General features: G+C 53.0%; 1 protein-coding gene across 1 annotated transcript in view; it reads left to right on the top strand.

Moving 5' to 3' along the window:
* IGFN1 (immunoglobulin like and fibronectin type III domain containing 1) overlaps window positions 1-3,565 on the top strand; it is a 63,034-nt gene extending 59,469 nt beyond the window's left edge. The window contains exons 26-28 of the mRNA XM_055819672.1: window positions 502-801; window positions 1,310-1,636; window positions 2,400-3,565. Of these exons, the coding sequence (XP_055675647.1) occupies window positions 502-801; window positions 1,310-1,636; window positions 2,400-2,413 (641 nt within the window). The 3' untranslated portion in view covers window positions 2,414-3,565. The remainder of the gene's footprint in view (window positions 1-501; window positions 802-1,309; window positions 1,637-2,399) is intronic.
* Window positions 3,566-14,012: the final 10,447 nt, after the last annotated feature.

The following is a 14,012-nucleotide window of genomic DNA, read 5'->3' as shown; positions in this document are numbered from 1 at the left end:
CCTGGAGGTTCACTCTGTCCGTTTTGTGATATCACTTGGCCATGTCTGCAGGACAGAGCAGTCTACTAATTAGAATTGCACTCAGCTTCCAGAGTGACTCTGCTTAAAAAGGCGAGGTTGCACAGATGGATAGTGCAAACTGCAGAGGAGTAGTTCATGCTCTTTGTAACAGTCTAAGGTTAGCCAGCAGCAGGCTGTAGGACATTTAGTCATAGCTACAACAATTGTATATGCTGCCTCTCCAAGAGGTGTAAAAGTTCAGCTGTACCAGCCCTCATCGCCTCCCTTCATGGGAAGGCAGCCCAGCAACGCAGGTGTAATGCAGCAGAAGGTCAGTTAATAGCAAATGAGTTTTTGGGACTGGAGGAGGAATCAAATTTTATTCCTTCTAATGACCAGGATGTTTACTCAGCCCCCAGACAGAATGGACTCAAAGTTTTTAGGGTTCTGTACTGTGCCACTTTCCCTACATTTCCCTACATATTTGCCTTCATCTGACAGATACCCCACAGTCTCCTGGGCCTATTCAATTGCAAGAGAATGTGCCAAATACAGTGACAGTAACCTGGGAGCCATCACCATCTGAGAAATGGGAAAGTGATCTCTACTACACAGTCCTGAAACGTGAATCACAGAAGGGCTTGTGGCATGTGGTGGGTGACCTGATCTACACTAACAAGTTCACATTCACCAAACTGATCCCAGGCCGGGACTACTACTTTAGGGTTGTGGCAAAAAATAACTTGGGAGCCAGTGGTCCGTCTGAAACTCTGAAGCCTTGGAGAATTCAAAAACCAAAGGGTAAAACAGCTTTTACAAATATTTATCTGTGCGTTGTTTCTTTTGTTGTTTTTAACACACCATCCTGAAATGGGTCTTTCCTCCTGTGAACATTTAGTTGCCCAGAACAAGAACCTGTAGAGATACCCTAAGAAATTCCAGTTTAACAGGGAAGGCTTGTCCTTTCTGCGTGGACACTGTGCAGACAGATCCTTTGTTTCCAGCCATTATATCATGCAATTCACCCCAAAATTAATTTCCAACAAAATCTAACGCTTAAGTTTTGGAGAAGCTAAAGTTTCTGACTTCAGCGTTAAATACTGGCTAATTTGAGAAGAAACATAGATTACAGATAACAATTCTTAGGTGCATGGGATGTCTGGCCATTTACAGTGCAGGATGCCAGACATTCTGCACAACAAAGTGTCATGATTAAAACCCAGTCCTCTAAACCCTGACGTGGGTAGCTGTGGAGCAGTATCTGAGTGTATGTTTGTAAGTTGCTGTTGTGTTTTTCTTCTTTTTACAGCTGAATGTCATGTCAAACCACAGAAATACAGGGGAGTTAATCAAAACCAGCCCCCGAGATTCCTCGTCCCATTGAAGCCTCATGTGGTGACTACTGGGAGCGAGTGCCGTATGAGCTGTGCGGTTGGAGGCCATCCGTCTCCAAAGATCACGTGGTACAAGGACAGCAGAGACCTCTCCAATGATCCTGCCTATTTTTGCACAAATGACTTTGGTGTCTGCTCCCTGGTCATCCTCGGTGTCACCAAATGTGATGAAGGACAATATATGGTAGAAGCCACCAATGAATCGGGCCATGCATTCAGCAAAGCCTTCCTCACTATTAAAGGTAACAAACTTCAGTGCTTCTCTTCCTTCATCATGTGATGTCAAGATGTGTCATTGCTGTCAAGATGCCCATACAGCTTTATTTACTGACAAGAGCAATCTCCTATAAGGCAGTGTATGTGCTTTACTGAATTTTTATTGTCTTACTAATGATCAAGTATGAAACAAATAGAAATGAAAAGGCAGACATGAGAAAAACACATGATTTCTACGTGAGCCAGAGGTTTTGGCTGATGTTGGGAATATCTTTTAGAAACTTTCCCATCTTCATTTGATAATATCTAGGTCAGATATTTCTACAGTGCAGGAACTGCAGAATAGAAGATCCTGCAAGGTGTGCAAGGGTAGGTGACACAGTGAGGAAACAGCCTGTTAGGTGGCCAAAGGCAATGAGAAGTGAGGAAAGAGAGGGACGTGGTATAAGTTAAATGGGGTCACTGGGGATCCTGATGTGAACAGAGAATCAGTGTAGTTGACTGGGGATAGACTCATGGTGGATGCACTTGTGGATAAATACTGTTGGCAGTTTTACTGAGTTAATTATGAAATATCCTTTACTTTGAGTCAAGTATTTCCCTTTTAATGCAACTTGGAATACCTTGGTAGGATTATATGAGTGGAGAAATGGGTCAGTTAAATCCCTGTAATGCTTTTGCAGTCTTTTTGTCCCCGTAACATTTCAGGTCCCCGTCCTAGTGTACCTTACAGACTGTCTGTCTCCCTCATTACAATATTGAGCTACTCTCTCTTTCTTTTGTTTTCAGACTCCACCCTGTAGCATGACCTTCCTGAGAAAATCTCTCCACTACTATGTGACGGCAAAGGTTTTTATTGTGAACTGGCCTATATGAAGGCTATGTATTTATTTTCAAATGTTCATTATAGTCTGAGTGTTTATTTTTCAGATCCAGTAGCTGCATTTTAAACATGATGCTGCATTGTAGTCAAAATGGGGAAAAAAGCTTTAAGATAATTGTATCTTTTTGTAAAGATCATGGCTTTCCACTAGACCTTTAAAACACAGATTAAAAGCTTCAGGAACACAGAACATGAGAAGAAAAACAATAGGCCAAAATGAAAGTTTCCACAGAGATCACCTGCTGTCAGGCTGCAACAAGAATATCTCTTGGCACCAGAGATCTATGAAGCTGGCCTTTTAGCATGTTATTTTCTAATCCAAAGCAGTCATTTTAGATTCTATATAATTTTCAACAGGTTTCTTAATTCTGGTAGAAGCAGTTCTGCATGTATTTTACTACCAGTAGCAGCTAATATATTATTTCCCTTAATCTCTAAGCTGCAAAGAGTATCTGCCTGCTAGTTTTATCTGGGCAAGAAATTCATTCTCAGACTAGGCTAACATGGGGTAGCGCTACTCACAGTGAATACAGAAACGAATGGAAATTTAGAACCAGTTATATTACTGTGAGCAGACTGGTGCTTACTTAAATCTCCAATAGCAAGTGCCATAAAAAAGGATGTATCAGTCCTGAACCGCCCCATTAGTATCACCCTTGAAACATAACTGCCCCTACCTCATGACATTGCTAGAGTGGTTTTGCCTGATGCAAAAAGAGGTTAAAAACATTTTGTGTTTGAGCAGAAATATGAGGTACCACCAGAGATCTTCTGTCGTGGCTGGGGAATTCCACCACTGAGCGGAGAAGGAACCTGGAAAGCAAAATATTATGATGCCTGTACGAACGTCTGGCATTGTAGCCTTAGCACCAAAGGTTCTTTGATGACAGCATCTAGAAGACAGGAGAGTGTAGATCGAAGACTCAAAGCCACTGGATCCTCAGACAGCCAGTCAAACATTTATGTGGGGCTGAAATGTTGTTTTTGATTATATTTTGTACAATGTTGTACAGACGTAGCGACAGTAGATTGTGAAATTAAACTATAATTAAGTAAAATTAAGTAAAAACTACCATGAGCAAGTGTTTATTTTGGAGAAGGAAACCCAGCCAGCTCCTAAATGCCAATCCACGTCTGTTGCAGTTTTTGCATGCCCGGCCTGTGTACTTTGCTGTGCTGAGGCCACTTGTCCCTGGTACACTGACATCTCGAGCAGCTTTGGTAGCCAGGTCAGTCAGGCCCCTTGATGTGCTGCTACTTGTCCGTCCTTTGGAGGTGCTTGGAAACTGGGCACGGAGGGTAAGTGTTGCTGAGCCGTCCGCCGTCGTTCGGCGGGTGAAGTGGTGTCAGGATGTGCTGAGCCAGAGGCGCAGGGCCGTGGTCGGGAAAGCAAGTGCCTGTTGCTACCGCTGAGGGACTCTGTGCTCAGCTGGGAGCTGCTGTGCTGCACCTGGGGGAGGGCCCGTTGGGATTTAGATGTTTCTTTTGAGGTGGCCTTTTGCTCCCTGCAAAGAGGGAAAATTAATTCCTACAAGGAGTGGGATGTGCTGCTCCCTTCCCTTGGAGGAAGGGCACCTCTGTTTATGATTCTCTATCGACAAGGACCAAGATTTCCTTCCCTGCAATCTGCATGTTCGTGGATCCCAGCAGGCCTGAATTAGGTTCATTCCTGGAGATGCACTTGCTGCCGTTCGTACTCTGAACATGCTCAGAGGAGAGAGATGCTTTCTTGCATGGGTGAGTGACGAGCACCAAGCTTTCAGTAGCTTCAGACCGGCTGACACGGGTGCGATGCTGTAGGAGCGCGCTGTAGTTTCTGTGGCCAGCGCAGCACTGCGGTTACTTTTGCTGTTTTCTTCTTGACTGACAAGCATAAGGGCCGAGCTTGTTAGAAGGACCTGAACGTCTGAGATTGAAGCCTGAGTGGTCTCTGGAAGGACCTGGCATGCCAGGAGCAGGAGCCTCTTGCAAGTCTTGCTGAGGTGCACAGATTTATCCCTGTGCCCAAATGGCAGCATCTATTCAAGCTAGTCCTCTGCTGTTATCCTCTTAAATGTTTTATATTGCAGCCCCACGTGCTTAAAGCACCAGTACTTACACCTGGGGAGCGGGGCTGAGCCGGCAGCTCAGGCAGGGCTGTGGGACAGAGCCTGACCAGTGGCATGTGGCCAGGTGAGGCTGGTGGGCTAGAAACGGCCAGGCAGCAGGAGAGGCTGCTGAACGCTTCGGAGTCAGCAGCGCTGCACTTTGATCACAGCCAAGCGGTGCCCCCCTCCCGGGAATCGCCCTCCCCCGTGGAAAAGCAGATGCTGCAGGGGCAGCCGAAGGGGAGAGCGTGGCCCGGAGGGAGCCGTGGCGGGGCAGGAGAGAGCTGTCGGTCAAACTTTCCTGGTCTGAAAGTGAGTGGCCTCCCCGAGTCACGAAGGGGAAGCAGGCCACAAAAGCCTTGGGCTCTCCAGAGACACCCTGAGCTCTACTTCCCCTGTTTCTTGCAGTGAAAATCTTCTCATCAAGGTGGTCCCAAACCAGCTCTCTGGATGCTGGCACCAGCAGCAGTCACCCAGTCCCTGGCATGCTGAGAGGGAGGAATCGAGCTGATAAACCCCTCTTGCATCCCTGGTGCTGCTCATTTGCCACTGGCTCAGCAAGAGGGTCTCATGCCATGCTCGCTGTGGGCTGGCCAGCAGCTCCCGGCACCCTGGGGGTGGCTGAGCTCATACTCCAGCTTGGTGGCATTTAGAGAATTCCACGTCCCTTTTGCATGGTTTGCTGTCACTCTTTGCAGTCGCTGTTTGACTTTAGAAGATGGTAGCTGGGGAGCAGGGGTGGGCCTGACCACTCTTCTTCCCAGGAACCACTTGTAGCACTCCAAGGATGCTGTAAGGGTACCCTAGCCCGTGGCCTCATGTCACCAGGGGTGCCCTGGGGCTGCTGGCATGTGGCACTGCTGCAGCCTGCCTTTGCAGCTTTGCAGCGCTCAGCCTCTGCTGGCACTTGCCTTGCAGCCCCTTGGAGCTGCTCCCCCAGATTCCCATCTGAAGAGGGAGCAGCAACACCAGGTTAGTGGAGTTTGTCCCCAAAATCAGGTTATGAGCACGGAGGAAAGCAACGCTCCTCAGCTGGGAGGGACAGAGGAGCTCTTCTGCCAACTGCTACCCCAGGTGGAGGGCACGGGGTGGGCTGGTGGATGTGCCGAGCTGTGCCTCTGCCAGCACAGGGATTTTCACCTCTCTGCACAGGCAGGGCTGGGCCTGGCTGATGTTGGCGTGTGTGTCACTGCAGAGGGTGAGCAGCTGTGTCAGCTTGGGGCGAACAGCGTAAGAGCAAGATCACCTCAGCCCCCGAGTACGCGGCGGTGGACCCTGCCGGGGCAGGAGGCAGGTCCTCACGCAGGAGCCTTCCGTGGCAGTAGGTGTGCTTGCATATTTTGCCTGATCTGCAGCAAAAAAAAAAAAACCAAAACAAACATTCTCGTGTTAGCACTCCAACTTCTGTGGTTTTTGGTGACTTGGAGAATGAGATCAGGTCTGCTCCTAGATCAGCAGTGCTTTTCCGTGCTGTTTTCTGAGAGCTAGTGTCAGCTCTGGGGACTCTCTGGACCTTCTCTCCTTCCTTGCTGATTTTTCCTTCTTAGGCCCTGCTTAGCGAAGGCTTTTCTGCACCCATCGCAGCCACCGACCAAGGCTCTAAGGGGCAGGAGCCCCCTGCTCCTTCCCCTGCGGGTTCCCGGTCTGCGGTGCGCTGCGGGGGCCGGTGTCCCGCAGAGCCGTGTGTCCTGGCTCCCTTCCCTGCAGGACAGCACTGCCCACGCTGCAGGCCCGCTTTCGGTGGGAGCCCTCCGTGAGGAGATGCTGCTACTTTCCTGCCTCGGCGTGCACCCGGGTGTGAAGGCTGGGTGGTGGTCTGGTTTGGCCAGGGGGCAGGAGGTGGTGTGGGGTTTTACACGGGTGTCTTTGGGGAGCCTCTCAAGATGCAGAGCCTGGGTGCATCTGGCAGCGTAGCACCCTTCCCCACAGATGGGTCTGGCTCTGTGGTGGGAGCAGCCCATGGGGTGGAATTCTGGGTCTTTTCCTCTCTGGGCAGGACAAATCCTCCCTAGCTGCAGGGGCTCCCAGCCCACCCTCCTGGCAGGTGCTGATGGATGGACGCTGGGCAGCTCGGAGCAGTGACTGCCGACCTCTGCATCCATCTCTGCATCCATCTCCTGGGCCTGGCTGCTGCAGGAGGGGTCCTGGCCGCCCCTGGGACTGCAGCGCTCTGCAGGGACCGGCAGCCTTGGGGGCAGCCCCTGCCCACCCCCCACCCCCCACCCCCAGCCAGCCCCAGCCCCTCTGCCCCAGGGAGCAGTGCGGTGGGACCCCTGGTTCCCCCAGGGACAGTGCGGAGCGGGTGTTAGTGCAGAAGCCTCTGCGATTCCAGCCCCTTCAGAGGCCCGAGACGCTTCAGGACCCCCCTGAGACTTCAAGAGCTGCCACTGGCATGTTCTGACCCCCAGCCAGCGGGCTGAGCACCACTTTCCTGCATGCTGAGGGCAGGGCAGGAGCAGTGCACACCCAAGGGTGCCCTGGCAGCGTCACCCCCAAATCTTTGAGGATGCTGCCCTTCTGTAGCTGAGATCCAAACATCATCATCCCTGCTTCCAAAGCCTGCCTCTCCCTTGCTCCTGAGCGGGGTCATTGCAGCCTGTCTGGAGGTGCAGACCAGGAGGCAGCCGCTGCCGGAGCTCCCGGCGGGAGGTGAGGAAGGCGAGGAAGGCACACGTGCCGCAGGCAGAGGGGCTCGCAGGCTTTGCCGAGGCAGGGATTCAGCCTGCGTGAGAGGGCACAGCTGCGGTACCCTGTTGCGCGTCCTGCCGTGCTCCCTCTGTGCCGTGCTCGGCCCTGGTTGCGTGGCTGTCACGTAGAGAGAGGTGGGAGCGGAGCAGGAGGGCGCAGGAGCCGTGCTGGTTTGCCCAAACCAGGCCAGGTGGTCACCAGCCCAGGGCAGCATCATGCGGCAGGGCACGGTGGGGCCGTGGCTTCACGTAGGAGCAGCTCAGCATCCTGCTCTGCTCTGCTTTCAGTCTCCGTGGCTCCCTTCCTTTTCTCAAAATCAGGTAAGACTTTTTTTCTTTTGTGCTGTTTCCCATTCCCCATGGAAGTTAGTCGGCCTGGCAGCAGGTGTGCTGCGAGCTGGCGAGCCAAGCAGAGTGTGGAAGGGCTGATGGCAGCCAGCCCCAGCCTGCCCCACCTTGGGGTACTGTTCAAATGCAGGGGGTCTGTGCAGTTGCACTGGAAGTCTTGGGGCAGCAGCCAGCCCAACGAGAAGGATGAATTTGATGCTGATCATACAGCATTGCCCATTTTGGAAGGAGGCAGTCACAACTCCAGAGCATCCTAGAACACCTACACCAGGACAGCCTGGTCAGGGAAGGATGTTTTATGCTGGAGGGTGCTGGTTTGGGCAGTGGCCCTCCCGGGGAGGGTGAACGGGAGCCCAGTGGAATGTCATATTGCTTCATGGCTTGCTGGGGGCAGGGGTATGGAGGACCTACTCTGCAAGGTCAGCCTTTCTTGCTTTGTACAAGAGAAGTAACAGGAACCAGATCTCTTCCTCCACCCTGTCTGGGGAAGGACAGGCTGGGCTAGTTGGAGGACAGGATGGAGTCACTTTCTGACTCCATGGATGCTGGATCTGCACTGGTTGCAACTTCCCTCTTTGGAGTACAGGGTTGATGCTCCCAGGGGGGGAAGCTCTACTTCTACCAGGTTCCAAGTCCTTGCCCTTTGTCCTTGCAGGTTTGGGGTGTTATGGGTGTGTGGGTACCTTCACCATGTCTCCCCGGCTCCGGAGGTCCCTGCATGCTCTCAGTGCCACGTAAGCTGTAATCTCTGCTGCATTAGCACAGTCAGTCTGTCGGCGGGTTAGAGGGGTGCAGGCACTGAAAGCTGATATTGTCTGGGTTAGTCACCCTCAAACGCTCTGGGATGCCTGGCTGAAACTGCTGCAATTGGCAATGCAAAGAAGTAAAACTGGACAAGTCTGGAGGATTTCTAAACCCTCTGCAGCATGTCTCAGCAGTGATTCAGCACCTGATGGGAGCCCGGCAGCTGCCCATCTCAGCTGAACCTCTCGTGATTTAGGCGGTCAGTGCAAAGCAGCAGCGCCCAGGGCATCTCCCTGCCATGCTTGGCATGATGGTCACCCAGGGCAGCTTTCCTACAGGGAAGCACATCAAGGTGCGCAAGTTTCTCAAGTGCTGTCTCAACTCAAACAGGCCTTCAGTAGTGCTGGCAGTGCAAAGCTGGATGGAGGTGTCAGCCAGACCATAATTTCCTGTTTGGTCTTAGTTCTGGGCCTGGTAACATGAAAGACAAAAGCAAACCACTGCAGCGAGGATGATGTTAGCCATCCACTGCCAAAGGCAGGCAGGGTGAATACAGCGTGGACTGGATCTCGGGCTGTGGGCCACAGAGGTGGGATGTAAGCGCTGCTGTATCTGGGGGAGCTCCCTGATGTTCCAGGGGGGGTCACTTTAAGCCAGGATGCAGCAGGCAGCACAAGGTGGTGCTGTGTGTGCTCCATTACTCTGACAGCAGCCTCCGGAGGCACCTGGATTCACAGAAGGGATCCTGTTAAGCCACAGGGAGCTGGGTCTTGGCACCACGATAAGGAGACCATTGGCACAGCAGCTGCTCTTGCTGTAAAAAGGGACTTCCAAGGCCTCCAGCCTCGCTCCTTTCTCGCTGCCCAGTCCCAGCCCTGCCACAAGGACTGGGTGTCTGCCCCACAGGCTGGGGTCCTCCAAGGGTCCTCCAAGAGCTCACCCAGAAAGGATCATGCTGAAACAGAACCTGGTAAAATCACCCAGCGTAGCAAACTTGTGCTTGGACTGGCTGACACTTGTTCCCCCTGGCCTCGCCAGTGACACTGGCTCCTCCTCGCCCTCCGCAGGCGCAGCCTTCTCCAGCAGATGCGGATTTGCATGACAGACCCAGAGGCGCTGACCTCTGAAGCTCTGTTACCCTGCAAGTGACATTTCCTTTGACTTGCTCACTCCTGCGCAAGCAAAGCCGCTCTCTGACCTGGCCTGAGCCTCTGCTCTGGGCGATGCCGTTCCCTCTAGGATGGCCTCGGAGTAGCCGGAGGTTCTAGAGGTGCCGGCCTGTGCAGCTCTTTTCTGTCTCCAGCTCTGCCTTTCTCCCGCACCATGTCCGTGTGCGGCTGCCTGCCCTCCGCGTGGTCCCTTTGATGGGACAGTGGCTGCCTGCCCCGCTGCCTGCTGCTGCTTTTGCTGCTGTAACTGCTTCGGGCCACGCAGGCAAACCCAGATTCCTCTGCACTTTTTCCCTTCCTCTCCCTCACCCGCCATACCCCAGCTCCTGTGCTGGCAGCAGCAGCCGCCCCGGCTTTCCCCACCTCTGATGTAAGACCGCAGCGGGCTGGGGCTGTTTTGCTTCCCCCAGCAGACTGCTGCTGCCTTGCCTCTGCCTCCACCCGGCCCTTGGCTCTTCTGCCTTGGTGTGGCACGTAGTGTCCTTTGTTCTCGCCCGTTGCATGGCGAGCAGATGAAAGCCAGCCATGAAGCATAATTTATAGCTAGCTTGAAACACAGTTTTGGCAGGGCAAAGCACGCCAAAAGATGTAGCAATGCCTGAGGAGCTGCGCTCATACTGCTTATCAAATGATGCTTGAAAGGCTTGGTAATGCAAGAGGAGGGTTGTGTTGCTCAATTCTAGCAGAGGATAAGCTGCCTCTATTACAGGGACACGTGTTTGGGAGCAAGGAGCTGATAGCTGGCTTTTGAAAACTTGTCTGGCAAGGAATCACAGCTTCAGGAGCCTTGGTCCAAAGGGCAGCAGGGATGCAGCAGAGTGCCTGTGCACATGCCTAAACAGGGCTGCACCACCTCTCCTTTCCACCCTTCTAGAAAACTGGCCCAGAAAGGAGCTTGTTGCCTTTAATACGGTCAAATATGTGAGTAAGCTTCACACCGATGACCCTGAATCTCTGGGCAGCAGGAATTGTGTGCCGGCACACCCCAGGGGATGCCTGGCCGTGAGGCGGGTGCATGGCAGCTCTGGCTCTAGCAGGCAGACGGCGATGCCCAGCCGCTGCAGCAGCCTCTCCGGCTGAGCAAGCTCTGTGCTGCTGTGGCTGCGGGGCAGAGCCCTGGGCAGCATGTGAGGAGCCTGTGCCAGTGTGGACCACGCGCCCAGGGAGCCGGGTCACCTCTTCCAGGCCTGGTCATACAGCAAATGCCTGAAGCTTCCTTGTCACCGCTCATCTCTGCTGTGAGATGCCACAGACCTGGCTGCTGGCCACGGGGGGAGTCTCATGGTGCTCAAGGAAGGGCAGAATTTTAGTGTTGCAGGGTGAGAAGGAAGCTCAAAAAGTCTCCTGGTCCTTCCCCTGCTCCAGTGTGAGACAGTGCAATCACCCTGCTCAGATGAGGTGTCTGTCTGCTCCTTAAAGGCTTCCAGTGCCGCAGGCTCCATGCCTTACTGGGGTACAAGGCACTTCCCCAAAACCACCAGCAGCTTCTTCTATTCCTCTCAAGACCCTTTTCCAGTCTGCTGGCCAGAAGGCTCCGGGAGCTATCCTCCCCATTAACCATCCCCAGCAGCCAGGACAGGTGAGAGCTTGGGTGCAGCCTCCTGTCCCCTGGAGTAACATCGGCTGTGATACCCTGGGACAATGCCAAGCCTTTGGGACACTCGTGTTTCCTCTGGGAAAGACCAGGCACTGAGGGAAGATGCTGTGATGCTGCAGAGGCCGTTCCAGCAGCTGTGTTGGGGCTGTTGAGCTTTTTGGGTTGCTGGGGGCCTTAGAGAAGTCTGGACCACACATGGATGGATCATCTGCTGGTGTCTGATGTGTGTTTGTGTCCTGACTTGGAGACACGGTGACCTACATGTCTAGGTGTAAGTGTGCTGCTAAGGATGGGGGTCCAGGGCGCAGCTCCAGCCCTGAACCCAGCTCCTCCAACGTTATCTCACTCTTCAGCTTTTATTTGAGTTATTCCACCCAGCTGTCTCCAGGACAAAGCCTGGTTTCATGCTCTGAACACCCCACCCTACCGCTGCCCTCCAATTATTTCTGACATTTGAGCCACACCAAAAAAAACCTCTGAGAATAATAATTAAGTCGTAGGCCACCACGTGGGTCTGAAGAGCGTGATCCGTAGATGCAGCCTGGTCTGATGAGGGATGCAGGGTGGCTGGGGGCCCATCCATGCTCCTGCCCTGGCACCAGGGATTCGTCTCTGTCCTTCTCGCGTTAGCTGTGATGGCACTGCCAACGTCGCTGCGCAGGGAAGACCCTTGGGACATCCATGGGGTGGGTGGGAGCCTCCCTGGCCAACACTTCAGTGTCCTGGCCATTGGGATAGGGCTCTCTGTACTGCTTAAAGCCGAAAAAGTGTCCTAGTGGCCTATTTGTCCTCTTTTCCTTCCCACAGCCAGTGTAAATGCTTTGAACGCCAGGTGCTGTGCCAAGGACGGGTAGTTTCCCTTCCCACGGAGGTCCTCTGCCTTTGGAAGCCCCTGCTGGGCTGCAGCGAGGTGCCCTGTCCTCTCCCATTCAGGCGTCCATGAGGCAAGGAAATTTCCAGGACACAAGGCCTCCAGTAGAATATGCAGTAGAGCTGTCTAGAAAACTTGTGTTAAAACCCATTTCTGCAAAGAAGACTGAATTTTACTGTATTTTGTCATATCAACTTAAACAGGAGATTAAAAATCATTTAGAGCAGCTGCTACTTAATAACTACTGAAACATCCTTTCTGGTTTTCTAGATCAAACATTTATACCAAATGTCAGACTGTTTTTATTACAAGAGGAAGACAAGGCACTTTGATCTACAGAAGCAAGGTAATTTTATTTTTTTTTCCCAGTCATTCCTAACCAGTAGAGCAGTCCTTAATGATTTAATTTAATGAAATTATATGTGTATTTCAACCCCAGCAGTTACTTTGTCTTTCAAGAAAAAAGAAATTGCTTTCTGGTGTCACAGAAGCAGTGAACCCACTCTGCTGCCTTGGCCCCTTCACACCGCAGATTGTCAGCCTTGAGTTTTGCAGAAATGGCACATGAACACGGTAGCCCCCAGTTGCCAGACTACTGATTCCTACCCTTTCGCAGCAATGTTCGCACCCCCCCAGATGTTTTCAGTGGCTGGGTAGTTGAAAATGACTGTATTTGGCCAGTTCGGTTGCATGTGCTCATCCCTAGGCTGTGCACCGAAACTCTGAAGTCCATGAAGTTGCTGGACAACTTACTTAAAAACCCCTTTTCCCCCATCAGGGAGGAGAGCTGGGCCGGAGCATCCCCGCGGCGAGGCTGGAGGAGATGGTGCCTCCAGCCCAGCAGCTCACCCCCACTAGGGAAGACCAGGTCATTCTCCAAGGTGCGTGGCGAAAGTACAAGTGGCACTGTGCAGAAGCTGTAGCAGGGACAATTCCAACGGTCCGTAAAGAAAAATCTTTTTCCCATGAGATGTGCAGCCCTGGGATGGGATCTTTTTTTGAGGGTATTCAAAACTCCACTGGGCAAGGACTGGAGCGAGCTGAGCTGGCTTTGCAGCGAGCTCTGCTTTGAACGTGGTGTTGGACTCGGGACCACTCCAAGTCCCTTCCAACCCAAACCTTTCTGTGACTTTCACCTAGTGAAGGGCAGTGACACATACACACACGTGGCAGTTTATTGCATCCTACAGAAGACCTGGAAAAGGGAGATGGCTCTTGACAGTGGTGTATCTTGCTGGGCTTCGGCAGCCTAGAAGATGGTAGGAGGAGCTGGCGCACAAAACGCAGCCTGCTTTCGCTGCACCAAGACACGTCGTGTGTAGGACATTCCTGCACAGATGACTTGGTTAGTCGTCTCCATTGTAAAACAGGGATGGGTGTGTGCTGTCCTCCAGCAGTGTGGCAGGAGGTGAGGGACACACTCTGCAGGACGAGCCTCCTGTTGTTCTCCTTGATTTCGTGTCGTGGTCAAGACATGGGACCCCAGCTGAGGGCCAAATGCCGTTTCTGTCCCCAGCTCCACTTGGGACTTGCTAGTTAGTGTCGCCAAGTCCCTCTGTGGTGCCTGGGGCTGCCGGGATGCGGAGCAGGAGCCCAGCCAACTTGCCGGGAGGCGGAATAAATTGCCTCCTTAAACCAAGGCCGAGGGGAGGTGCGCACCTCCTCTGCCCCGAGCGCTGGGAGCTGGGTGTCGGAGCTGGGTCAGGCTGTCCTGGCAGTGGGGTAGCTGTGCTGGCTCCCTGCCACACGGTGCCACAGGGAGAGGGGCAGGAGCGCAATGCCGTGCTTCCCAGAGCAGCCCAGCTTCCCTCCTGTAGGTACAGGTAGGACTGCAAAAATGTAGCCTGGTGCTTTGGCATATTCCCAGTGGAGAGGGGGGTTTGCAAGAAGAGCCCTGGCAAAAGGGACTCGGAGGCCAAGCGAGGGCCAGCGCTGGGTGTGCAGGTACGACCTGGGTGGCTGAATATTCCCTTGAAGCTCCTGGCCTTATCTCTAGCACTGTTACCTGAAGGTGGT

The sequence above is a fragment of the Falco peregrinus genome, chromosome 16 (genome assembly GCF_023634155.1).
Source record: "Falco peregrinus isolate bFalPer1 chromosome 16, bFalPer1.pri, whole genome shotgun sequence".
Classification (NCBI taxonomy): Eukaryota; Metazoa; Chordata; class Aves; order Falconiformes; family Falconidae; genus Falco; species Falco peregrinus.
This window is presented reverse-complemented; position numbering and strand designations above follow the sequence as displayed.